The following is a 25,529-nucleotide window of genomic DNA, read 5'->3' as shown; positions in this document are numbered from 1 at the left end:
GTTTCTTGTCAGAGAGCTGCATCAGTCATTTTTACATTGCTGAGCAGTGTGGGGACTTTCAGTGGTGTAGCTGAGAAGTTAGTGACATCTCATGGTAACTGTGGAAAATTACAGGTGATTTGGGATGAGCTTTGGGATTTGTAATTTGGACATTGCAAACATGATCTAGGCCAAAATTCTTTTTTGAGATGCACGTAGACACCTCTTGCATTTGGTTCTCCAGATTTCGTTTTTTATCTAGAGACTAATTCAGGTATTTCTAAGCCTGAAATTAAGGCTTTCAGCCTAGAGTGAAACTTGTCAGTCTGAAGTCCAAATGTTGTAGCATGCAGTACCTATTAATTTGCCCCTTACAAAGCAATTATATGACATTATTGTCCATCCTCATTTTGGTTTTCTTTAGGCACAAAGTCAGCCACAGAGTACGCTAATGGTGGTTATGATATTGTGTCACCTGCTCCATCAGTGTACCTGGGCACATTTCAAATTTTGCACCTCCTGGAGGATCTGAAGATGGCCCTGGAGATGCTGGAGGACCCTCAGGAGAAAGAAGCTCTGCGAAACCAAATCCCAGGGGCCACAGCACTGTGTCTGAGGGAGTGGTTTGAGGAGAACCTGGTGAGTTGTTATTGGAGCTTTTCCATTTTGTCTGCAAGCAGGGCTGGGTCAAGTATTTCCATGCTTAAATTATTTTTGTAGTTACTGAAATCTGCATGCTTAGAAAACTGCAGGGGGTGGTGGGCAATAATAGCTGAGGCTATCACTGCATTATGTGCAGATTTCTAAAGCAATGCAGATACAGGAGTAGAAGAAGTTGATAAAAGACCTTAGTCCTTTGAGGAGAGAAGAGATAGTAAAAATGAAGTACAAAAAAGTTGCCTTTTCTGTGTTTTTTTTTTTTTTTTAATTTGGTTTTCTTTATTTTACTTTTTGCTGGAGATAACACATTTATAACTATTTATAAAACTTCTAATTTTTAAACTGTCAGTTTAGGACAGAGTGGCACTGTCTGTTGAAGGGACAGATCCAGACTGGGTGCTCCTCATTTCCTTTTCCTTGCTGCATTGCCTTTGCTATCAGTATTTCAAATCTCCAAAGCATCCTGTACACCAGTCAGGGGGGGCAAATGCAGGAAAGGCTTTGATTCTGAAGGGGAGACATTCCTGTTGGGATAGATGGGGAATAAACATCTGACTACACTGGAAAAGATGGGGAATAAACATCTGACTACTCTGGAAAAGACTGAGGTTTGCCAGGTGAGGAGCAGATCCTGAGACAAACCTCAAAAGAAGAAACTCACTGGGAGTAAAGGAAGATAAAACACAAAATTCCCCGTCCCTAAACCTGCCACTGCCAGGGACTCCTGGGGTTCCTCATGAGCAAAAGAAGAAAACCTGGTTAATATTATTTAAATTTTCCCAAAAGCTGTGAGTAAAATTAAGCATTCATTAAATGAGAGACCAAGTATCATCTTTGTTCAAAAACTGGTTGACATGGGGAATAATATTAGCATTAAATGATCCATTAGCAGTTTGGTTAAAGCTACTTTGGGTGCAGAAGTTATTTCTGTGTCCTAGAACCTACAGTCTTAGGATGCAGGATATTGTAAATGCAGGTGAACCTGGTGGGAAAAAGTGATGATGTCTGAATTCACTTCAGAAGGCTGAATGATTTCTTTATTATAACTATGCTATAATACATTAATATACTATTTAAAGAAGATACTAAAGTTACAAACTTACTTGCTCTAAATATTATATTTAACTCTTTCACAACTTGACTCTCATGAGTCTAGATACAGGTGGATCTGATTGGTTATCCAGCTTAAACAATCTTTACTAGAATCTAATTAAGTAATCACCTTAGGTAAACAATTTTTAATCACATTCTACATGAGAAAAACAAGGAGCAGAAATAGAAATTGTTTTCTCTTTCTTTCTTTCTTCTGTGCTGCTTTATGAAAAATCTTGAAAGAAAGAAGAATGTGCTTGCCACAGCAGGAAATGCAGGAAAGCCTTTGATGCTGAAGGGGGGACATTCCTGTTGGGATAGGTGGGGAATAAACACCTGACTACTCTGGAAAAGACTGAGGTTTGCCAGGTGAGGAGCAGATCCTGAGACAGACCTCAAAAGAAGGAACTCACCGGGTGTAAAGGAAGAGAAACACAAAATTCCCCTTCCCCAAACCTGCTGCTGCCAGGGAGTGGTGGGCTCCTCATGAGGAAAACCTACCTGTGGCTTCCCCAGCTCCAGAAAGTTTCCTGGATTAATGGTTTTTCTTCTGGCTGTGTCAGTGCATGTGATTTTCATGGAACCATGCCTGGTTTGGTGTTTATGATCTGCTGGGGCTGCCAGTGCTGGCTGGAGCCCCATGTTGGTGGAAAGGTGGCTGCTTTTGTTTGAGCTTGTCAACTGCTGGCTCCTTGGCATTCTTCACAGAGTGCAGGTCTGTGGCTGGAAAATCCTGTTTGGGCCCACACGACAGAAAGGAATGAGAATTTGGTCGCAGCTTTGAAAGCTAAAGGTGTAGTCAATTAATTCCACATCTGTTTCATTTGCATTTACAGTGTTAGATTTTGGATTTAGTTATCCTTAGGCCAGCTCTTACCAAATGCTTGCCTCAGCAGAAATTTTAATGATTTTTTTCTAATCTTTATGATAGCTAAGAGATGAGTTTAGTGCATAAAAGACAAATTTTCAGAGTTGTTAACAGTAAAATTGGACCTGTATCAAGAGCAGTGTTCATTTCACAAATGAATTGGGCAGTCTGGATTCAGAACCAAGAAAACAGGGAAGGTGTGGTTTGGAGTATCTCTAGTGCAGCATGGAGAGATGACTGTTTTTAAATATTCTGCACTGCTGTGCATCAAGGAAGGGTAATGCATAGTTGCTGTGACTGTTATTTGAAAATGGACAGTAATCTTGTGTATTTGAAGACCTTTCTTGTACCTTTTTATTCAAATAATTTGCAAGCATGCATATAATTTCCGTGGAAGAAACCTGATAAAATTCAGCTCATCAAATGAAATGGAAGATGTATTTCATAGTTGTGTCCCGTACTGAAATGTCCTTTGTCTGAAACATGACACATAATATGCATCATAAAGCAGGATACCTGAGGTAGTGAGTTGTAAAGAATGAGAACTCTGCATCTCACTGAATCCATTCACACTGGAAGCCTCAAAAGCAGTTTGGTGATCATTGCTTGTGAGTTTGTGGGCCCCAAGTTGGCCCCTGGGGGCTCACCTGGCAGGGGACACCCTCCTGGAGCAGTTCTGTGTCAGGAACAAGAGACACATTGGACTTTTTCAGTCTTCAGGTTCTTGTTTTATTGTTATTTTACCAAGACTTCAGCACACGGTCTGCACCCAGACCTTGCATGCGTGAAAACAGCACAAAAATGGCAACGACCTCGTGCTGCAAGGTCTTTTAAAGTCTAATCTAAAACTAAACTACCCAATTAAGAAGTGACATCAAGATTATTTCCCTTTCTAACCCAATAACTGACCCCTAAAGGCCCACAGTGCGGATTTTTCTGTCCAATTACAAGATACCACCCAAACCCAAGAAGAAAGAGGAAGAAGAAGAGAGAAGAAAGGAACTGGAGACAGCACCCTATACCCTCCATCTTGAACTATAACATACTAAAAATCCTAAAACCTAAATTTCTCACCCATGTGACATATTATACTGCTCTCTACAATCTATTTCACAATTTTGTGGTCTCTGGTTTACTTTGAGGCTTAGGAGGCCTTCTCCATGAATGAGGGTCAAAGTCAGTGTTTTCCTGGGAGTCAGAGCACCCAGGGCAGACAGGGGGATATCCCCCTTGCCCTGGGTTCCCACAATTACTCCATGAAATGCTGGAGTAGCATTAAAAAGACCCCACTAAGATGTGGCACATTCTCCAGTGCAATGAGCTCCTAAGTGTCTTTCTAAGCATTCTGTCTAAAATGTAGGATAATAACTGAGCACAGAGATTTGGAGTGGATTTTAATTGTTGTATTCAACTGAAACGTTACATAAGGCATTGTTTAATATCAGTAGCAGTATTTGAATTGCAATAAACATCACATGTGAAATGTATGCAGCAAACAGTGAACGGTGAAATAATTCCTTTGAGATTTTATTGTTTAGAGTTGTTACAGGTTAAGTAACAGCTATAAATGGAGAGGGATTTTATTTTGTGAGTGATTAATTCCACATCTGTTTATTTTTGGGGTCCATGCACCTTCCTTTGAAGCTGCAGAGCTGCTCTAGCATGTCACTGAATAGCTTCAGAGACTCTAGCAATTGCTCTGTTTCTAACATTTTATTTGAATGGGCACCAAAAATATTCCAAACTTATCCTGATTAGGCACACATTAGAATGTAAAGATACAAAAATCTATTCCATGTTTTTAAAAGTGGATTAGTATGCTTCTTTCAAGAAAAGTGTGGTGTTCTCCTTCACTTCAGTGTGTGGTTGAAAATTGTATTAAAAATCATTTCAGCTGCCATGGCCGACCAAGAATACAAACAATGTGCCTAATGAAAATAATTTGAATGTGTGTTTTGCCACTGCCCTGTGTTGCTTGGCTGGGAAACCAGAGAAAGGGAAGTCAGAAGGAAAGCTGGAGGCTCATTCCTGCTGGATAGTATCAAACAGCAGCACTTGGCTGCCAGCATTTGGCTTGAAGCAAATTACAGGATAAAAGCCCCAGTGCTTGTCTGGTGTGCTCCTTCTGCATTAGCAATCTTCATAACCTAGTGCAGCCCTGAGAGCTCTCTGAGGCCCAGGGTGGGTGTCCCTGCTCTGTGTTTGCCACACAGCAGGATTTGGGATTGCAGCTCACAGGACAGAAAGTGGCTGGATTTTCTTTGTGCTGTTTTTATTGGAGCAACGTCCAGAACCCAGAGACCACTTGTACCTGCATGGGGAAAATAACCTCTGCAGAAAATTGCCCCTTGGCCTCATAACTCAAGTAGCTCTGCAGCTTTGGGAATTGCCACTTAATGTGCTGAACTGCACCTCCAAATAAATAAATAAAGGCTGTGGAGTTTAGCCTTTGGCCAGCTTTGAGGCCCACGGGTTTGTCACCGATCAGCCAGGAAGTTTCTGTGCTGATTATAGATACTGCAGCTGGTCTCACCTTCCTCCAGGTCCATAGCACCAAACTCTGGAATTTATCAGGCATGAAATGTCACCAAGTGATGTTTCAGATTAATTTAATTTTTCTTTATATATTTTTTTAAACCAATTGTAACCTTTATATTCTTTGTCCTATCTGCTCTAGGTGTGAATATCAAAGATGTGGGAAAATTTAGATATGTGTAGAATAGGAAAACTTTAGGCCTCACATTTCATACCTGATATTACCTTCCCTATTAACCCTTTTGAGAGCAGCTGCTGAATTCCTTTTTCTTATGGAGCCAATAGTGATTTGGTGTTTCCTCTAAGATCAAGACACAGCATCTGTTGAACTAAAGGTGTTCTTTTAGAAAAGGCCATTTTTTTTTTTCTGTTTTTGTGGTCTGGAATCTATGAACAATTCATGTTCCTGAGTTTACAGAATAACTGGACACAGTAACTGTGCTGTCCCTGCTTTGAGATAGATGAAATAGGTTTGACAAAGTTAGCACTGAATTTGGAAAGATTCTGTGTCATAGAATGAGGTTTTTATAATTGCTGTAGTTGCACAAATCTTTTGACAAACCTAAAGTGGAAGAAAACATGATTAATTATAGACTTTTAACTACTTAAAAATTGTATTAAAACTTTTACCTTGAAGAGAATGTCTGAAGTGTTTTATATGGCTTTATGATTGTAAATTCTTTGGCCTTAAAAACAACACAAAGACCTAGGGATTATCTGGGAGAGTTTGTACAAAACAAATTTGTAGATAGTATCCATGTTTCTTGTTAAATATTTCAGTATTGCCAGTGACCATGTGACCACCTATCACAAAGCAGATAGTAATTTCAGCATTAAAAATTAACTGCTGCAGTGACAATTTGGCTTTGTGAGCTGAGAGAGAATTTAGTATTTAGTTACAGCTTCATAACTCTAAATGAATTTCCATGCTGTTCATTCTGGGTTTTATTCTATCCAAGTAGAATCCTTTATGCAATCCTTTTTTGAGTAAAGAGGAACACTTATGCTCTTACAATGGACCTTAAGCCTCATTTTCAGGATTGCAAAATATGATCTTCCTCCTAGTGGAACATCTATATTTAAAGCAATCCACTCCATCATGCAGCTTTATATAATGAGCATTAAAATGCCAGTTCTTGAGAACTCATTAGTATTTTCCTGATTATTCAAAGGTTTTTTTGGAAGCTTGTCTCTGAAAATGTTTCTAAATATTCTCAATTTGAGGAAATGGAGAGAAGAGCAGAAGAAATAGTAGAGGAACATGCGGTAGAGGCAATTTTAAATAAATGTGATTTGCCTTCTGATATGTGCTGTGCTTTGTTGCTTCTGAGGATCCGCTCTTTAGTGGTAAAACCAGAGACTTTTTAGTGGAAACAGGATAAATTCTTTACAGTCTTGGTTGCTATTCACTCATAGTTAATGTTCAAAAGGGATTGTTTCCACTGAGGGTTAAAATCAAGGAATTTTTTTCCCCAGTATCTTAACAAAGACTTGAGTGAAAACAGCAAAGCCCAGTTCAGAATTCTGACTTGATGGAGCTCGTGGAGTTTTGAAGTCACTTCAAAGTTTTATTTTAAGCATGTGTTAAAGTGCTTTGCTGAAACCCAATCACTGGCCTCTCTATTTCACTTTTGTCCAAGATTCATTTCACAGGGTTATCCATCCAGAGGAGAGGCAGAAAATGACTGAGTTCAGGGCACTTCCATGCACTTGAAAACAGGCTTTTACAAAAGCATCAATAGCATTTTTCAGCAACAGCTGAGTGGGAAGGGAATGTATTCTGAGCAATGCCAGTTAAAGTCATTTATCTGCTGGGAGATCTGACTGCAGAACTCAACTGCTGGGAGTCCTGATGGAGTTATTTATAGCTGGATCTCCCCACTGCCAAGGGATATCAACACATGTTAGATTGAAAAGGGAGCAGCAGAGCCTGCTTGGGACAGCGTAGGAAAGCAGTCGTTCCATGAGCATTCATGTTTATTTTTGCCAGCTTGAAACATTAGATGGGCTCTGTTTTCTGAGAGCTGAAAATTGAATATCCCAGTCCTCTGCAGAGCTCCAGCTCCCTCTCAGTGAACTGATGATGCAAGGAAGGCCTGAACTGGAAAAGCTGGTCCTCTCAGGGTTCCCCAAGTGTATCAGAGCAATTCACAGAGCCAGCAGAGAGGTGCCCTTCATGTGTTCAGCCAGTTAGGAATGCTAGAATGCCTTGGAGATAGTGGAACTGCTGGTGTACAGAGCTTGCATGGAGCTTTTCTAAACCAGGCCTAATTTTTCCAATGTTCTGTGGTTGCTTTGTCTGGGAAGAATCAACCCCATCACCTCTGACTATGAGTGCTCACTGCAGCAGCTCTCAGAAGAAGTAAGGTCTCCTCTACATGAAGAACTAATAGAAGTTTAAAACAGTTTTGCAGTGGATGGGGCTGATTTAGATCTCTTCCTTAAAATGTCATTTTCCTTCACCCTTGTAATGATCAGCAATGTTTAGCAGAGCCACCCTAAAACTACAGTGACCAGAAGTGCTTAAACAGGACTGAGTTATGGTCTGAGGCTGAGAGTACTCATGGAAGACAGGTGATGTTCCTGCTATAACAGCAGGGCCTGTATTTTATGTAAGTTTTTCGAGATTTCAGTTTTTCAAGACATGTATGAAGTTTGCCCTCAGGTGCAATCCTCAGCTACATGGCCTAGGCACACCTTGATGCTGTCAGCAGAATACTCTGTAGGAAGCCATGATTTTGTACAGAAATTGCAAGTTATCCTTCAAAAATACAATTTATTCAGTTCCATTTATACAAGTATCATTCAGCTCTTGGCTTCAGTGCCTTCCTTTGCACTAAGTGTCTGAATATCCCATTAATTCATCTTTCCTTTTGTGTCTGATGCTATGCACCTTTTCCATCTCACCTTCTGATCTCTCCCTACAACCTCCAGCTGCATTACCTTTCACTGATTTAAATGTTATACACTGCATTCATTTAACCAACACTCGTGCATAAATGCATTTTTCAAGTGGAGCTACAGGAAGCATTGGAAAATGTTTTCCATAAGGTAATTAACAGAGGGATTGGTGAGAGGGAATTGTTTCCTTAAACAATTGTGTTGACAAAAATGGTGTAGAGGTTATGTAGAGAAACTGGAGACTTTTAAAATTTAGTTAAAAAGCCCCTGTATTGATTTGGAGGCCTTATTTGAATAATAGAAGAAGGGCATAACTTTGCATTATTTCTCTATATAACCCCTCTTCACATTTCACACAATTTGGATGGACGGGTTGACCTATTGCAATTTGCCAAATCTTATTATTTATGACAAGCATAGCAATATTGTATCCACAACAAAGTTATTTCATTCTCTTTTGGATTAGTGTGCTAACAAAACAAAGCTAAATAAATTTTCAGCTTTTGTGACTATTTAAAAATGGGATAAAAGCCCACTTATTTTGAACAAATTTTCTAAACATGTTGGCATTCTGTTCTTTTCCAGAAGTTGGAAACAATAGGGTTCATTTTCTTCAGTAATGAAATGCTTAAGAAAAATAATGAAAATAATGTTTGTCTATTCTTTATCAGAAATAAGGGCTTTTAAAGGTGTATCTGCAGCCTATTCTATTTTGGGGTGGTTTTTTTACTATTTTTTCGATTCTAAAATTTAAAAACGAAAAATCTATTGTGCATCATAGCAAGGAGAGGCAAACTGTTACCTGGTAATGCTATTGGTGTGTATGCAAATATTTGGTAAATATCCTGTTTCAAATGTCTCACATCCTCATTTATTGTGGCTTTAGTAGTTTCAGCAGTGCTTTGAAGCATTTGAGACAGGAAACTAAACCTGACTTATTGTAATGTGTAGCGTGCTAGGATGAAAATAAGTGTCTTTAATTTTAGGTATCAGTGTACTCTGCATATAACTGGGGGAAGTGTTGATGCTCTGTTAAGTAGAAAATATTTCTTAGATTTTGTGTGAAAACAGAGAACTCATGTTTCTTACGTTAAAAAAAAAAAAAAAAAAAAAGCCCAGCTCTTGTAGAGCTTGGGCTGGACAAAGCATTTCAGCATATGGTGAGGAATGTGCGAAACTGCCAAGAATGTGCAAATGTCTGGGGATGAGTTAACAGACAGTAACTTCATCTCAGAAGCAGCAACAAATACATCCTTTATGCCAGCCCAGGGAAGGGAGCAGCCCAGAGGGGACATGGCAGTGCTGGGGACGTGTGTCGCTGTGCCACTCCTTGTGTCCCCTCGGGGACTCCCGGCACGGCGGACGGCGGGGGACACTGTCCCGTGCCTCGGGAGGGTGGCTCAGGCTTTTGGCCTTGCTGGGTGAGACAGTTGTGATGATGGTGGAAGTAAGGAGTCGACTCCAGTCGGGGGTAAAGCCCAGGTTTATTGAGGAGAGCTCCAGGGAGATCCACAACCCAGGGGAACCAACTGACAGAAGCGCCGGACTGGGCTGTGCAGCACAATATGAACATTGGGAAACGTGGCGGGGAGATCACTCACCCACCCATGGGAATGTTCAGGGGAGTGGAAGGTGGGGAGACAGACACATGGGGAATTCAACAGGGGAGGTGGGAAGGAGGGACCCCTGGCCCCCGCCCAATCACTCGACGCCCTTTGTGGAAGGTTCTGGATGAGTGGGATGGGGAGTTGAGTGATGGACAAGGCACCAGGGAGGGGACAGGGGAATGATCCAGCAAACTGGGGGGGGATTGACATCCAAGGAAAGGGGTAGTTCAGGGTAAAACCATGGAGGGGGGTAAAGGGATGGACCATTAAAGACATGAAACTTAAAACCACAAGAGACATGTGACATGGGAATGGCTCCAGGCATGGCAGCACCTGCTGCAGGAGTTACCAGCATGGAATAGGGCTGGGGGTGACCACAACAGGGAGCTAACAGCCATCCACATCTGTTTAACTCCGAGTCAAGTCTGATTATTGATTTTAATCAACTAATTAAGGCATTAGCATTGAGTGTGCCTTATGGTGGGAAAGGATTATTTGTTTGCGCATCTGCAAAATGTTATTTCTTGTCTGTTTCCCAGGATGCTGTTTATTTTTTTTTTAATTATCACAAGCAAAGCAAACATGCTCATCTACAGAATGCAGTGTATTTTTTTAAATTTTGTTCCAAGAGTTTCCTCTTTCTCTGTCACGTAGACATTATCAGTCAGTCACAATTAATACTCTAAGACAAATTTTCTTGCTGGAAATACTTCATCTAGATTCCTGAAGCCATTTTTGCCATGAAAAGGGGATTTCTTCCTCCATTGTCTTCTACACACGTGGCCTGAGTTTCTCTATACACAAGTATTCCCATATTTTCTCTTTTTTCACTCTGAAGCTTTCACATTTTTCTGCACCATGAGAATAACATGTGTGAATTGGCATGCTGAAAATATTTTCCCTTTTAAAATCTGGTCATAATGCCTTTGTTTCCCAGACAGCAGCCCAGACACTAGGATAGGGGGAAAAAAAAAATTTAAAAAAAAAAAACAAACAGAGGAAGAGATATTAATTTCATTAATAATAATATATAAATGTTAAAATCTTAATAGTTACTATTATTAATAATTTATTAATTAATTATGTTAATTTAATAGCACTAAATAATTTAATAATATTAAATCTAGTATTAATAATTAATAATTAGTATATTTTTGTACCATGACCATCCTCACTGGGCTGCCCTGATGAGGTTGGGAAAATGCAAACCTGGACACTTCATTTCTTGACCTAAGAGAACAAGTGTAAGTTCTTTTAGTGTTTCCAGGGGCTGATAGGATTTGAAACCAGAATAATCTATAAGTTATTGATGAAAAGGAAGACCTGGAGGACTGCTCTGATTCCTCCTGTTCCTTTGCCTTTTAATTGCCCAGGAGATTCAGAGACAATAGAAGAACAAGATTGGCTATTTGCATTTGTGCTGCACCAAAACCTATGTTTTATCACAAATAAAATGTAAAATTGCTAAAACAATCCTAATAAATATAATTTTTGGTGTCCATAGGGCCCTAGCTGGGTGGGAGAAAGAGGGGGAAAAGTGGTGGAAAAGCAAACAGCTCTGTGCTTCTTCAGCTTAGTGTTGGTGGAAGAGGGAAAATACCAGACAGTGCCTTTCCCTCCACAGCTCTAAGAGGATTTCTGGGTGTTTTCTTGTCTCTTCGTAGTCTTGAATGGGAGGACATGAGAAGTGTAGGTGATGATTTGAAGCAGCATGTTTGTTTACTATTTAAAAGAGACTTCAAGCCTTGTTTGAAGTATTTGACATGCTGACTGGAAGTAATGGCTCACTTAGCCGGGTGGGCTTTGTTGGCTGTGTATCCGCACAAAAATGCAAAGTTGCTAAAAGTTCTTGGGCTAGCACCTTTGGTGTTCTGCAAATGGAGTTTTTAGTCCAATCAAGTCTGGCAGTAGTCAGCAGTTTTCTCTGGAAGCATGGAACTGGCAAAAACCCTGATAGGTTATCATACAGCTTATGGAGTATATAAACTTTGCTAACTTGAAGTATTTTACTGCCCTACCTTGCATTTGCATTGCTGTAATGTGTGTGTTCTTTTTTTTGGTGGGGGACAGCACTGGAGAAAACAGACAATTTGATGGGGGCAAGGGTGCAAAAGCTGGATCAGCCTCTCTCTGGAGTAACACTTGAGGGTGGTGGTTCCATAGTGGGAGGTGGGGAGCTTTTGCTTCTTTGTTTTTTACCTCTCCACTGAACCAGAAACTCACTGAAGAGCTACACACAGACATGAATTTCCTGAAAATAATAAAAAAAAATACAGTGGTAACCTCATGAAGCAATGCTGAGAGTGCAACGTATTTTCCTTATTTTCACACTGCCCAGAGAAGCTAACCTGCTTTCCCAGTGAAATGGAAAAGCAAATCTGGGGCAATTGTTTTGCATTCAGCTGGTTTCTGAGAGTTTCAGGCCAAAGCTCGAGCAGGATGTAAAGTTCAGTATGCAGGTGACAGGCTCCCAGGGAGCATGTGACTGTCTGGAATGTATGCTGTCAACATTCTGGCTGATAAGATGCAGAAAATCCAGACACTCACCTTTTAATCAGGAAGAATGACTAACAGAAAAATCAAGACGCCTTCTCATGATCTCCAGCACAAGTGACAAGGTAGAAGTAAGGTATGTTGTCATTTTTAATACTTTTAAAAGGGGAAATGGATACTACCCTAAATGCAGATGCTACACTGGGACACCAGGAAGTTTAGTAACACAGATTTCTGTAGTTTTTAAAATTCAAAACATAATCATTAGCTGATAAAGTGTGGTGGAGTGTGTTAAGAGAGGTATTTCCTTCTTCCCTGAATAAGACTGAAATGGGAGTCTTAGAGCCAATGCTTTGAAATGGAAGAAATGTGGAATTTTAAGGCACCATAGTGGTGGTATTATGGGATATGCAATGCTGTGAGATAAAGTTTGATGTATTTGCTCATCTCCATAATTAGATAAAAAGGAATCTGGCGGGGGGGGGGGGGGGAAGTGCTTTATACTGTTGGTCATTCTTGTTTAATGTCAAGACAACCCCTATTCAGTCTCCAGCTTGTCAGCCATGACAGAGGCTGTCATGCACAGAGAAATGTACTCTATTAAGGATTTTTTTTTTTTAATGCAGTGTTGATGAAGTATTAAGATTTTTTTTTTTCCAGATAGTATTAGCTATTCAAGAAATAACTGCTCTCATCCACTTTCAGAAAGCATAAAATAAGTATATTCTATGCTCAGGGCAACCCAGGTCAGATCTGTCTCGTAGCATTGCTTTTGGAAATGGGCAGTTCTTTTCTCTTCACACTTACTGGTGATTTTAGGTAGCCCAGCACCTTTAGAAGACTTGTAGCAGTGACTTGCTAAAAATTGTCATGTTTTTTCTTGTCATGTGACTTTAGGTAAGAACAGATAATAAATACATGGAGGGAACTGAAAGTCCCGGTTTATATCCTTCCCTCTTACTTTGTGTTGTGGGAAGTTCTCAAAAGAGCTCCACTGGGTCAAAAGGACCAAGAATGGTTGAAATATTAAAAACCCACATCCCCTTGAAGGAATTTTGTCACATATCTGTGGCTTCCCCAGGCTGGAATGTGGGTGGGTGCCTGAGTGAGGCAGGTCCCTGTAGGAAAGGCTTTTCACAGCTTCAGACTTTGAGTCCTTTGTGTATAACGTTAGTACCACGGGCAGCTTTGACACTGGTTCTGCCCAGCTGCTGGCTCCCTGAGCCCAGGGGTCAGTCTGGCTGTAGGATCTGAAGGCAGTGAGGAGATAAGCAAATGTTCTGAGATGATCACAAAGATTCCATGGGGGCAGCTGCCTTTGGGTCTGAAGAGGCGGTAGTCCTGTGTGTGTAACAATGAGCTGCCTGGTTTAAGGCCAAAGCCACTTTGAACTAGGGGAAGAAAGAACACTGGAAACTGGAGTTTATTGGGAAAAATTAGAAGTTATGGATAGCTGCTGTGTGGAGGCACTGGAGGACACCGCACTAACAGGCAACACTGTAAGCTCCCCTTCTTGCCAGAGCATTGCGTTGCACACGTATTTATCTTGGTGTTGCAAGTTTGAAAAGCTGCCATGCTGTGAGATTTCAGCTTCAGCAGGAGCAGACAAATATCTTGGAAGGGTATCATCATCTTCTGTTAGGATGGAAAATCGCCTCTTTGGCAATAGCAGTATTTATGGGATCATTATCTTATTCACAGGATCGTCCTTGAATTCCTCCCCTTTTATAATGTCTTTTGAGAGGACAGGCAAGTAATTCAAAGAGCAGAACTTATTTTTGGGTTTAGTCTGAGCCTGAAATAAATTGAGAAGGCTGAGTAGTGTTACGATAAACAGGGAGCAGAACAGAGACAGGAAATAGGGGGTCTTTGGTAATGAGTTCCAGCCACTCTTGAAACAGAAAGCCAGAGAAAGCATTACTTGGGAATAGTTTCTCAGTGACAGCTTAATAATTTTTAGCTTGTTATTCAGCATTAAAGGGGAACAGTTCCTGCAGATTTATGGTGTTCTTGAAAGATCCTTTTTTAAAATCATTGAGCAAGTTATCTTTTTAAAGTTTTTTAGGGTTGCATTGTTCTTGCTGCAAACCGATCTGCTGTTTAAAAAAACCAGATGTTTGGGGGGGAGCCTGAAGTTTATACAGTTGTGTGTTATATATACATCTGTGAGAAGCCTTTGGGATAAGACTGTGGGACAGGGGCAGGGGATTCTGCTTAAAATATGACCAGGCATTGAAGATTTCAGAAGTTGAGGGTTGAAAGGGGAAGAAATCACAGCTACATCCTGTAGAACAAAGCAGAGCGCTTGCTTCCAAAAGTTTCTTTTAACCCTGGGAATGTGACTGCTGAGATGGGCCCAAAGCATGGATGGTGAGATTGATATTTACAAGCACTTCACGTGGCTAAAGAGGGTAAGTGATTTGCTGGGCTTTGTTTCCTCTTTCTAAATTTCCAAAACATTTAGCAAAATCTCAGTGAGAATTTTCTGTTTCGCGAAAAGAAACTCATTCAGTGCCTCAGACTTTAAATGGTGTGAGTTTCTTCATGAGAAGTGAATTAAAGACATGCCTTGGTGTAGGAGGAGGAGGCTTAGGGAGGGGGGGGGAAAAATCAGCTGTCTTTGTCTTTAAAAATGAAACTGTAGGATCAAACTTTGAGCAAATGGCAATAGATTCTGGCAAGTGCTTGTGCCTTCCGGGGATTGCAGTGCAACAAAACAAATCCTGCATGGTAACGTATAGCAAAGGAAAGGAGAGGCTCTTGTTCACCATGTTGTGCTTTAAAGGGAAAAGTTTTCTGCACCAGATCTCCACTTAAGTGATTCTTCATCGGGGTAACTGTATGAGACCTCTCGGGATGCCTTTGTCTCGGGTAAAAATGGTGGTGGTTTTCTTCTGTGCCTGTTACTCTGCTAAAAAGATTTTTGGGTGTTTTTTTTTAAGGCAAGGCTATTAATTTTGTTGATTTTATTGATTAACTGCCCAGACATAGATTAACTGCATGGAATTGTCTTCCTTTTCTTAAAAGTAGGTTTGTGCGGTTCTCTCATTACTTTGAAAAAAATCACTCTGTTTTTTGTCAGCTTTTAGATTTTTTTATGATCTGAGTATTTCCTTTTCAGTGTTAGAAAAATCTACAAGTGAGATATGACTAGATTCCTCAGAATAAGCTGTTTTTAAAATTAGAATATGTGATTTGTGTGTCACGAAAGAAGCACATTCTCTCCTTATTCTTTTAAAATCTGTTTTAATCTGTGTGTGCTTTTCCTGCAAATTCTTGCCTGTCTGTATGTATACACACACATGAATACAAATGCAAGCGCTCTCTTGGGTTTTTACTAGCTGTATAAACATAAAATATCTGTCAATTCTAATGTGAAATGTGATTAGGAGCATTTATTTTGAGTAGTTTCTTGAATAAGTGTAAAATATCAATGATGTGTCAGTCTTTAATAAGAGCTTGAGAATCCTGAAGCTAATTTACCAAATATTTGCATCAGATTCTGCAAACTTTCACTTTTCTGGAGTGTGTCTGTGGAGGGGATTAAATGGGAAGTGAATGGATAGTGAAGAGGCAACAGGAAGTAGCTGCTGGTAACATTATACTCTTAGTCTACCTGTGCTCTGTGCAGCTAAAGCTAATTACCTCTTTAAAAATGTGTATTTTGGGCTCACATATTAATTTGGTATTTAAGTGAGGTTATGGATACGGCGCGTCTGCCGTAAATTTCATTTCTGTGAAGCCAGGTTTGCTAACAGAAAGGTTAAAAAGCCCTGCTGCCATCAGCTTGAGGGCTGTGCTCAGGAAGGACACGGTGCTCAAACGTAGCACGAGGTTTTACAGGAATTAATAATGCTCCTGCTGTTGTGGCATGTAATTCCCTTCATGTCAGGTACATAAAGGAGAACATCAATACTGCTGCTTTTCCTTGCAAGCTCTTTCAAGGGGTGATCACATGTGGGGGAAGGGAGGAGGACTGAAAGCAATCTTGCACTGTTCCCAGGAGAACTTTAGGCAGTCTGCTCCCAGATTCCTTTGACAAGTGATTTAGAAACCAAAGAAGTTGAAACAATCTAAGCTGCTGGAACAATTATCCCATCCAAGAATCCCAATGTCTCATGTCTGGCACTGACTGTTACAGCACATAAAGATTTCAGTTCCTGCAATCATAAACTGTTGCTTTTTGGCTGATAATAAAATTATGAGTTGCTTTCAGAGGAACACATGGCATTTAACAGAGAATAACTGCAACAGACTTCCATAAAGCCTTGGTGAAGTATGCCAGAGCTGGCTCAAATTTCATCATTAGCAGAAATCACTTCAGAGACTCAGATGGGTTTTGATGTCGCTGGGGTTGGCTAGGCTGGATTTGTGTGGTATCTGTGGCTTGGACTGGGTTAGGGCAGCAAACAAAACCAAAAATCACGAGATGCAGGCAGGCAAAACAACAGATACAACTGCTATTTTCAGATGCTTATAATGGAGGGTCTGGTTTTAAGCAGTCTTTTAACATAATGTGTACAGTGGCATCTTCCAACAGCAGCAGGGGAAAAAAGTATTATTTAGGTCGAACTGAAATAATGTGTCACCACATTTCAGTTCTTCCCCTTGGACTTTACTGGTGTCAACATGACCTGTGGAACTGCTGGGCCAAGAATGGCCAGAGGGATGGACAAAGTGGGCAGCAAAACCTGAGAGCATGTGGACAGAGCCAAGGAAGGAGGGCAGGGAAAATTCCTTGTGTATAAACATCGTGCTTTTAAATCCACAGCTTGGCCAGCAGCACAGTCATAAAGCAGTTTGGAGGAAGTGTTTTGCAGGTCATTAATACTGGGCTCTTCCACAGGGCCTGAGTGTGGATCTGTTAAAAGTTTCATTTGCAATCTATGGGTCTTGAGATACCCCCACCACCTGAAAGTGTCTCGTTTTTAACAAATATTCTTTTGTTCTCCCAAGGGACTTGGGTTAGAGAGTTCACATACAATTTTGTGTCATCCTGTTGCTTTATTCTTATTTTTCCACCCACCCTTAATTAGAAGATATCATTCCAGATAAAAACAGTGCAGCCCATCTTTTGGTACGTAGACATGTGGTTATAGCCCAAAATGATTAATATAAATGCTAATATTCACTGCAAACTGTGCAGCATGGAGCTGATGGCTGGCCTGAAATTGATGTACAAATACCTTCCTTTTTTTCTGGATGAGATTCTTAACCTGTACCAGCAAGAGGTGGAGTGATCAAACCCATGATGTAGCCATTAAATTCAAGATATTGGGGGTGAATCTTGTGGCTTCTGTAAGGATATTTTCTTTTGAGACATGTAACTGTCTGGAGGAAAAAAATAAGTATTAGTTTTAATAAAAATTATCCAGTTAAAATACAAATATTTATTTAAAATTCATTTGGTTTAAGGACTACCCAAAATTAACCTAGCTCCGCCTTTGCTTAGTTTCAGACTATGCATTGTCAGCTTTTTTCAAGTGACTGCTACTTTCATTTAAGCAACCAGTAACAATGGCAAATAAAAAATCCTGCTGTTGATTTACTAATTGCCTTCAGATGAAAGGCAAGAATTATAGATCCAGAAACTGTGCTCCAGCCTTCTCCTCTGAGGTAGCTGAGGGAATGCACATGCATTGAGATGGGTGTGTATCTGAGGTAGCACTAACATGCCAAGAGATTAAATTTTTGCTTCAACAGTCAGATGCAAATAAAAATGTTTACTGTGTAAGCTTCTCACTCATCACTCATCATAATACAACTCCTTGTGACTCAGACCATAATTCTAGTGACCAAAAAAAGAGTAACACCATACACTTCTAAATATTGTCAACTCCAAACAGGCTGGGAAGAGTCTGCAGTGTCCATTCTCTGGTGTTGGAACGCAGCACTGAGGTCTGGCTGCTGCTGGTACTTTGTGGTAAAGCTGACTGCCTGGACTCTGCTGGCCATACTCCTGCTTTTCAGCTTCCAAACTGCAACAAAAAGCAATATATCAAGCCTGTCCCTAATCTTCCCCATTAATACAAGTATTGTCATTGCCACAGGCATCCAATCCAAGTATCAGTGGAGCTGAAGGTGATCCATGTGGCTGAGAGGAGGGTTATGACATAATCTGTCTCCTCACAGAGGCGGGTGACTTGTTGAAAAAGCTCACAAATCACCACTTTAACTGACTGCCAGGTTTCTTTTCCCAGCTCCTCCCCACTCCACAGCCCAGGGTGAGATCCGTGGTGTTTGTGACAAATTTCCGAGTCACAGATTGCTGACCAAATTCAGAAGTTGGAGGGGTTAGGATTAAAATTAGCAGTGTTGGAGATTCTTGGTGCTGAAAAGGCACACCTGAGGAGAACATCAACTGACCAACATTTCTTGCCATATCCTTTGATACTTTTGCTGATTATCTGCATTTTAAATCAAAGCTATTGAATTGTTCTCCAAAGACTGATTTTTTTTTTTTGTGTGTGTCACATGAGAAGGAAAATTCAAGCCCTTTTTTCAGAAGAGGACTCGGTAATGACTGGATCACGCAAGTGATACTTTGACCTTCCCAGCAACTTTCCAGTATTATTTTCATATTAAATCAGTGGGCATATTCCAAAGAGAGATTTAGAAAATAAAAATGAAGAAGCTAAAGCAGGTGATGGAATGCCAAAAAAACCAAAAAATTATGGAAAGTTTTATTTTTCTTTTCTTTCTCTAGAACTGGGAGTTACAGCTGATTTGGAATTGTTCCAATTGTCTTAGGTTAATATCTCTTGCCATCTGATGGGGCAGTAAACTATATCCAAAATCACTAAGGAGACTGTCATACAGGTGCTCCAAGAAATTGCTTTGCAGCTCCTGGCTTCCCATGGCTTGGACAGATCCCTCTTCAGTGGGTAAAACCTGGCTGGATGTCCTGGCACGGAGTGGTGGTGGATGGTGCCACATCCAGCTGGGGACCATCACCAGTGGTGTTCCCCAGGGATCAGTGCTGGACCCTGTCCTGTTTGGTGCCTTTACTGATGATCTAGGTGAGGGGATCGAGTGCACATGCAGCAAGGTACAAAGGTAACACCAAGCTGGGTGGGAGCACTGACCTGCTGCAGGGAGGAAGGCTCTGGGCCGAGGCCAGTGATGTGAGATTCAACAAGGCCAAGTTCTGGATGCTGTCCTTGGGTCACAACAACCCCATGGAGCACTGCTGGGGACAGAATGGCTGGACAGTGGGCAGAGGAAAGGACCTGGGGGTACTGGTTGAGAGTGACTGAACATGAGCCAGCTGTGCCCAGGGGGCCAAGAAGGCCAGTGGCACCTGGCCTGCACAGAAATGTTGTCCCCAGCAGGAGCAGGGCGGTGGCTGTCCCCCTGTACTGGGCACTGCTGAGGCCACACCTCAGTGCTGTGTCCTGTTCTGGGCTCCCTCAGTTCCAGAAGGACATTGAGGGGCTGGAGCAGGTCCAGAGAAGGGCAATGGAGCTGGGAGGTTCTGGAGGGTAAAAGCCCTGTGAGAAGCACTTGAGGGAGCTGGGGGTGTTCAGCCTGGAGAAAAGGAGGCTCAGGGGAGACCTCACCACTCTCTAAGCTGCCAGACAGGAGGGTGGAGCCAGGTGGGGATCGGCCTCTCCTGCCAGGCAAGCAGTGACAGGATGAGAGAAATGGCTGAAGTTGTGCCATGATGCCACCCTTGGCCCAAGAATGACACGAGGACACCACGTGAAAGGAATAAAAGAAGGCTTTAATGAAAGGGAAACTTCGGCTTAAATAGACTGACACGACACATTCTATTTGGTTAATTAATAAAACCATCTTTCTCACACACTGTCCTTGAGAGGAACAGAAAAGCAAGGTGGAAAAACACCACCTGCATATTGTTTAGACTAACAAGTTATCACATTCCTACAGCTCCCTAAAAATTCTCACAAGCCACTGTGAGAAACAATTGCCATTTCTCTCTCCCTGACCAGGCTGGCATCCACACCATGAGAGGTTCAGATTGGATGCTAGGAAAAATTTCATCACAAAGAGGATTTTAAAACATGGGAACAGACTGCCCAGGTGGAGACACCATCCCTAGAAGAGTTTAAAAAAATGTGTAGATGTGGTACTTGAGGACATGGTTTTATGGTGAAAATGGTGGTGGTGCTGGTTGGACTCGATGATCTTAAAACTCTTTTCCAGTCTTAAGAATTCTGATTCCTGTAGGCAAAGTATTTTATGGCATGCAGCTGATTTTTTATCTGCAATGGTACTGCTATCAGCATATTTTTAGCTACCTTGCCTTAGCATATCTTTCCTCCTACTTTGTTATCATAAACTTTTTTACGTGTTTTGTGCAATCTCTCTCATTCTTTCATTGGAAGAGGCATAGTTAACATATTTGGCTTATAATTTGTCTAGCCCAGGTAACAATCTTTGGTCTTTAATGCTGGATCTTCTGAAGTAACAGCTTTATAGGAAACCCTGCAGATTCAGCCTTTTAGACCTGTGTAACCACCAAATAAATATAAATAAATAAATATAATAATTATATTTATTATATAATATATTATATATAATATTATATATTATATATTATATTATTATATTTATATAATTATAAATAAATAAAAACCACCAAATAAACCAGTGTTTATTTGTTGTTTGTGAGTTCTTAGAGCAATCTGTGGCCTCGTGTCTTTTGTGCTGTGGGTCCTGTATTCAATTGCTGCTGACACATGTGCCATCTTGCTCAGTTTCCTCTCAGTCCCGACTCCCACAACTGTAGAATGATCTCCAGCCATCCACAGATGGCCCTGGTTCATGTTACACTGTTTTATCTTGTCTTTATACATGCCACAAAGAATTACCGAGGCTCAAACAACTGCTGTACGTCAATCAGACGCTTTTATTTAGCAGGTCATTTTTCTGTCTACTGTGCCTTCCTGTGCTTATCTGAGGCCTTTCTGGCTGACCTCACACCTGCACATTTAGAGCCATTTCTGTGAGGTCTTGAACCCTAGTTGTGCTTATTTATGCACTGGTCAAAAACTTGTGACAAAAGTATATTTTGAGATGAGTTAACACGTTCTTCTTTTGATGATAAGGGAGGTATGGAGTGAGAACCTGCACATTCTGTTTTCAATGTCCCTGTTGACCCTTTAAACAGGCACAAAAGACCAAGATTATTGAATTTAGAGGTGATTCTGGTTAAGGGCCTTGCAGCTGTGCTGAAGGACATGGTTAAAACATAAGAACCAGATGCATAAGAGAAGAGTATAAATAATAGAATGCAAGTCAGCACAGACTTACTCCAAGTTATACATTTAAACAGAAACAAAGAGTAAAAGCAGAATGAAGAACAGGCTGACAGCTAAATAAAAGGATTTTAAAAGGATCTGGAAGTCATGGGTCCTAGGCTGAAAATGTATGAATTTTACCAAATGTTTAATATGGAAAGAAATATGGCCCAGGAGTCTGTGAAAAGGTTTTAAGCCAGTTTCAGCTGGAGTCAGCTGTGTCTCCTCTTAAGCCCTTAATTTCAGAAAAAGCTGGGAAATAGTTGGTGAAGAGGAACCAAAAGAAAGCAACAAAACAAATCTTAAAAAAATTAGTCTATGAGGAAAAGACAGAAAAACTCGTATTTTCTTTCACAGCATGAGGAGGGACCCGCTCATTAGAGATGTAGAGATAATCTTCAAAACCGTAAAAAATCTCTGAAGTGAATGGAAGGACCTATTTTTTCCTTTTTGGTGGTATGATAACCATGAAGTTGAAGAGATGATTCAAATTAGGCATGAAGAAAAATGCTCTCATGATGGGCAGGGAAGTAGATGGAGAAGCTGTGAGTTCCATCTCTGAAGGTCTTTAGAAGAAGACAAAAGAACATTGCAAATAATTATTGGCTCTAGGATGGAATAGTGAAGCAGATGATCTCTTCAGACATCTTTCAGCCCCTGTTTGTTGGTGCCATTGTGATTCTCTTAATTTCTTTCAAAATAATCGGAGACAAGGGTGCTCAGCTTCTCTCAGCTTACAAAGGTGCCACACTTGTATCTAGTGCCACACTTACATCTAGTTCAGCACCTTGTGGCTTGAAAAGTGTCTTTTGATTGAATAAAAATTCGACTTCTTGATTTGAGTTAACTATCACCATGTTTATTTTCAGCATTTGTGCTACGTTTGGGCCTGTTGACCTCAGTATAGATTAAGAAGCTATAAATATATATATATATTTTTTTTAATCTGTTCACAATTGTTCAGTTGAAAAAAGAAAAGGCAGTTGGGGAGGATTATAATTCTATTGGTGCCATTGTGCAAGTGACTATAAATGAGCAGCCAGCTGCAGTTGAAGGGAGCTCCTTGGATTCCTGTGTTAGCTGAAAATCCAGGCTGAGTGTTCTGTTCCCTGGCAGAAATGCTGCAGTGGAGCTGGGAAATCAACCTCTGGGGACTCAGGTTACTTTTGATGCTCTGAACAAACAGCTCCATTCCCACAATGTTTCAGTGTGAAGAATGAACCGAGGAGACTCTTCTAAACTTAAATAAATCCACAGATTTTTTTTTTTAATGGTGGTGTTTCTATGTGAAGTACTAAAATTCATAAGAAATGGGGCATAATAGTTAAGGACAGGCCATGTTTTAGAAGGTTTTGCTCCCTAGAGCCTTTTAAAATCTGTAAGTAATTGGGTGGCTAGAGTAGTTCCTGATAAGAATTTGATCACTTAAATAAATTTTTAGTTGCTAACAAAAAACTTCTAATTTTCTTTCTAGGAAGAATTTCTAGGAATAATATGTCTATAGCAATTTTTGCCACTTGAAAGTAAATACAACATTCATTGACTTTAGGAAAAGACCATGGAGAATAGATATTTCAAATTAAATGGGTTTTGTTTTGGTAAAATGGTATTTTCCACTGAAATTATAGTTTTCTAGAAATTATCAGTCTATTAATTTACCACTCTTGAATGCTGGAAATGAGAGAGTGTTCAAAATACAGCTTAAAAAAGGTACATTCTTAATGCACATTAATTTTTAATGTACAGGCTTAATGCATATGAAATAAACACTTCTGGTCTATACATACTTTTTTTCATATTTTTTGTCTTGTAAGAACTGCTTAATGTAAAAACTTTCGTTAACTGTTGCTTGAATCTTTAACTGTAAAAATTCTCACAGCACTTTTTTTTTTCCCCTCCCAGTCACAGGTGAACCATCATTCATCCAACAATGAAACTTATCAAGAAAGGTTGGCACGATTAGAAGGTGATAAAGAGTCGCTTATCCTGCAGGTATGTCCAAAAGAGAGAAGAATTTTGTCTGCATAGTTGATACCCAGTGCATAAAAGCTGAAGTGGCAAATTATTTTCTGTTAAACAAATGTTAGCAGGTCACCAAATGCAGCTGGTGTTTAACTGGGAATTAATTTGTAATCTGTAGCATCCCTCCAAATGATTTCATGATGGGGCAACCTGGTAGAGGAGAGGGGTGTGACAGCAGTAAAAGTGGGGGGGATGGCAAAGGGATTAAAAATAATTCTGTCCCAGGCCAGTGCTGGGATGGTGGTTCTCATTCGAGGTTTGCTAGGCTGTGCCAATTTTCTAGGTTTGAGTGCCACCATTTCTAGTGAGCCACAAGACTGGCAGGTAGATGGAACTGCTTTCCTGTTTATATGCTGTACCAGAATTGTTTGCATCTTCAAAAAGCTTAAGGGCGAGGGAAACAGGGATAGAGAAAATTTGACAGTAAAATGCATGCCTAAGCTCTTCCAGGTTTCCTGTTCCTCAGTTTACCAAGCCTTTTTTCAAACAGATCCCATGTCCCATGTAAGCTCTCCTCCTGGAGAAAACACGTGTTGCACAACTTCAAAAAAAATATTTTTTTTCTGTGTATTTTTGCTAGTACCTTTAAAAAGTGAAGCTGGAGATTATTTAAATGGTCTTTGCATATCCTTTCCCTTCATGCTTTCAGATGCATGTTATAAGCACATATATTTATATCCAACAAAGTTGAAGTCTGTTGGGTGGGTGTTCTCCCTGCTTTCAGTCACAAGTTTCTGTAAACATGTCTTGTCCTGTATGTTGTGCTCACACTTGTGTTCACTTACTGAGCAGAAGCCTCACTGCTGTTGTTAAATAAACAATAAATGTTTCGAGACACAAGCTTTGGCTTGGTTGGATTTTTTTTTTTTTTCCATTACTGTTAAACTAAATTGCTATTACCAAATTTAGGAAAAAAAAAAAAAAACACCTGACTGAAAAACAATCTTCTAGTTGGAATTTAAGTGTGTGCTACAAATTCCCTTTACAACCGATATTTATTAGAACACCTTTTATTCATCGAGTGTTTGTTAATGCTAGAAACTTGATTCTGTCAGTGAAAGCAAACAACTTCTCACACTGTACATTCATGTTTTGAATGCATGAGCAGCTCATGAGTGGAGAGACAATTAAGGGGCCAAATCCAGCTGTGGGACTGCTGCACCTGTGAGGGTCTCCTGTGTTCCCCACATTTCTGTGCAGTCCTGTGATCTGTGCATCAGCTTTTGTGGATCTGACAGGGCCAGTGCTGACGGGTCCCTGCAGACTGTCCCAGGCTGCTGCTCAGGATGTGCTTTCCCTCTCTTTGTCCTGCAGATCTTCAGTAACTGTTTATTCATCCACACAAACAGGTACCCAGGGAAGCAGCCAGCCAAATGCACAAAACACAGGGGTTTGTGACACTTTTTGGGACCTGCCTAGAGTTTTTCTTAGAAGGAATAGAGTAAAATCAGAACTAGAAAATATCTCTCTTGCATTTTACTCCCGTCACTTCCACCCCCCATCAAACCCAAAGGCTTAGTCAATATTTATGCATTTTCCCACTGCGCAGCGTTGCTGTGGAACTGGAGGAACCCCAGGCAAAAAAGGCAGACTAAAAACTCAGTCTGGAAGGTGAACATCAACAACAACAAAGGTGCCAAGGTGGAGCTGGGTTTAGGACCTGGCTTACAGCAGCTCTTCTGTCCAGGCACTCAAATATGAGGAGCACAGGCAAGCCCCAAGCTGAGGTTCTGTGGCCTGAGGGAGTGTGCTGGTGTGCTGGGTGTGACCCTTGGCAGGAAGGATAAGAAAGGAAAGGGAGCAGAACACCTCAGTTCTGTGGCTCATGCTGAATTGCACCTGCAGAGCTGCAATCTGGAGGGAACATGAGGCTGGGAGCACTCCAGCCTGGCCTCAGACTTGTAAACCTTTCTAACACTCCATTTTTAGCTAAGTGCTCAGTGCCCCTCACTCTTACAGAAAATATATTACCTACAGGCTGAGGCTTGCAGGTGTTGCACTCCTAAGGCAAGATGGAATTGCCAGCCTAGCATAAACTGGGATTTTGTTCTGGGTGTAGCCTACGGGTTCCTTGAAGAGTCTGGCAGATGTGATCCTGGACAGAGGGGA

At 40.7% G+C, this 25,529-nt stretch overlaps 1 protein-coding gene across 7 annotated transcripts in view; it reads left to right on the top strand.

The window, feature by feature from the left end:
* The window catches only part of PPFIBP2 (PPFIA binding protein 2), a 77,571-nt gene that overhangs the window by 12,441 nt on the left and 39,601 nt on the right, over positions 1–25,529 (top strand). For 4 of the 7 annotated variants that reach the window (XM_053981642.1, XM_053981637.1, XM_053981639.1 and 1 more), the window contains exons 2-3: positions 404–618; positions 23,301–23,390. In XM_053981642.1, the coding sequence (XP_053837617.1) occupies positions 404–618; positions 23,301–23,390 (305 nt within the window). Of the gene's footprint in view, positions 1–403; positions 619–14,456; positions 14,547–23,300; positions 23,391–25,529 lie in introns of those variants that run through there. The other 3 variants (XM_053981641.1, XM_053981643.1, XM_053981640.1) reach the window with 1 other exon arrangement.

Source organism: Vidua macroura, chromosome 6 (assembly GCF_024509145.1).
Source record: "Vidua macroura isolate BioBank_ID:100142 chromosome 6, ASM2450914v1, whole genome shotgun sequence".
In the NCBI taxonomy this organism is placed as follows: domain Eukaryota; kingdom Metazoa; phylum Chordata; class Aves; order Passeriformes; family Viduidae; genus Vidua; species Vidua macroura.
Note: the sequence above shows the minus strand (reverse complement) of the source record. Positions and strands in the feature narration are given on the sequence as shown.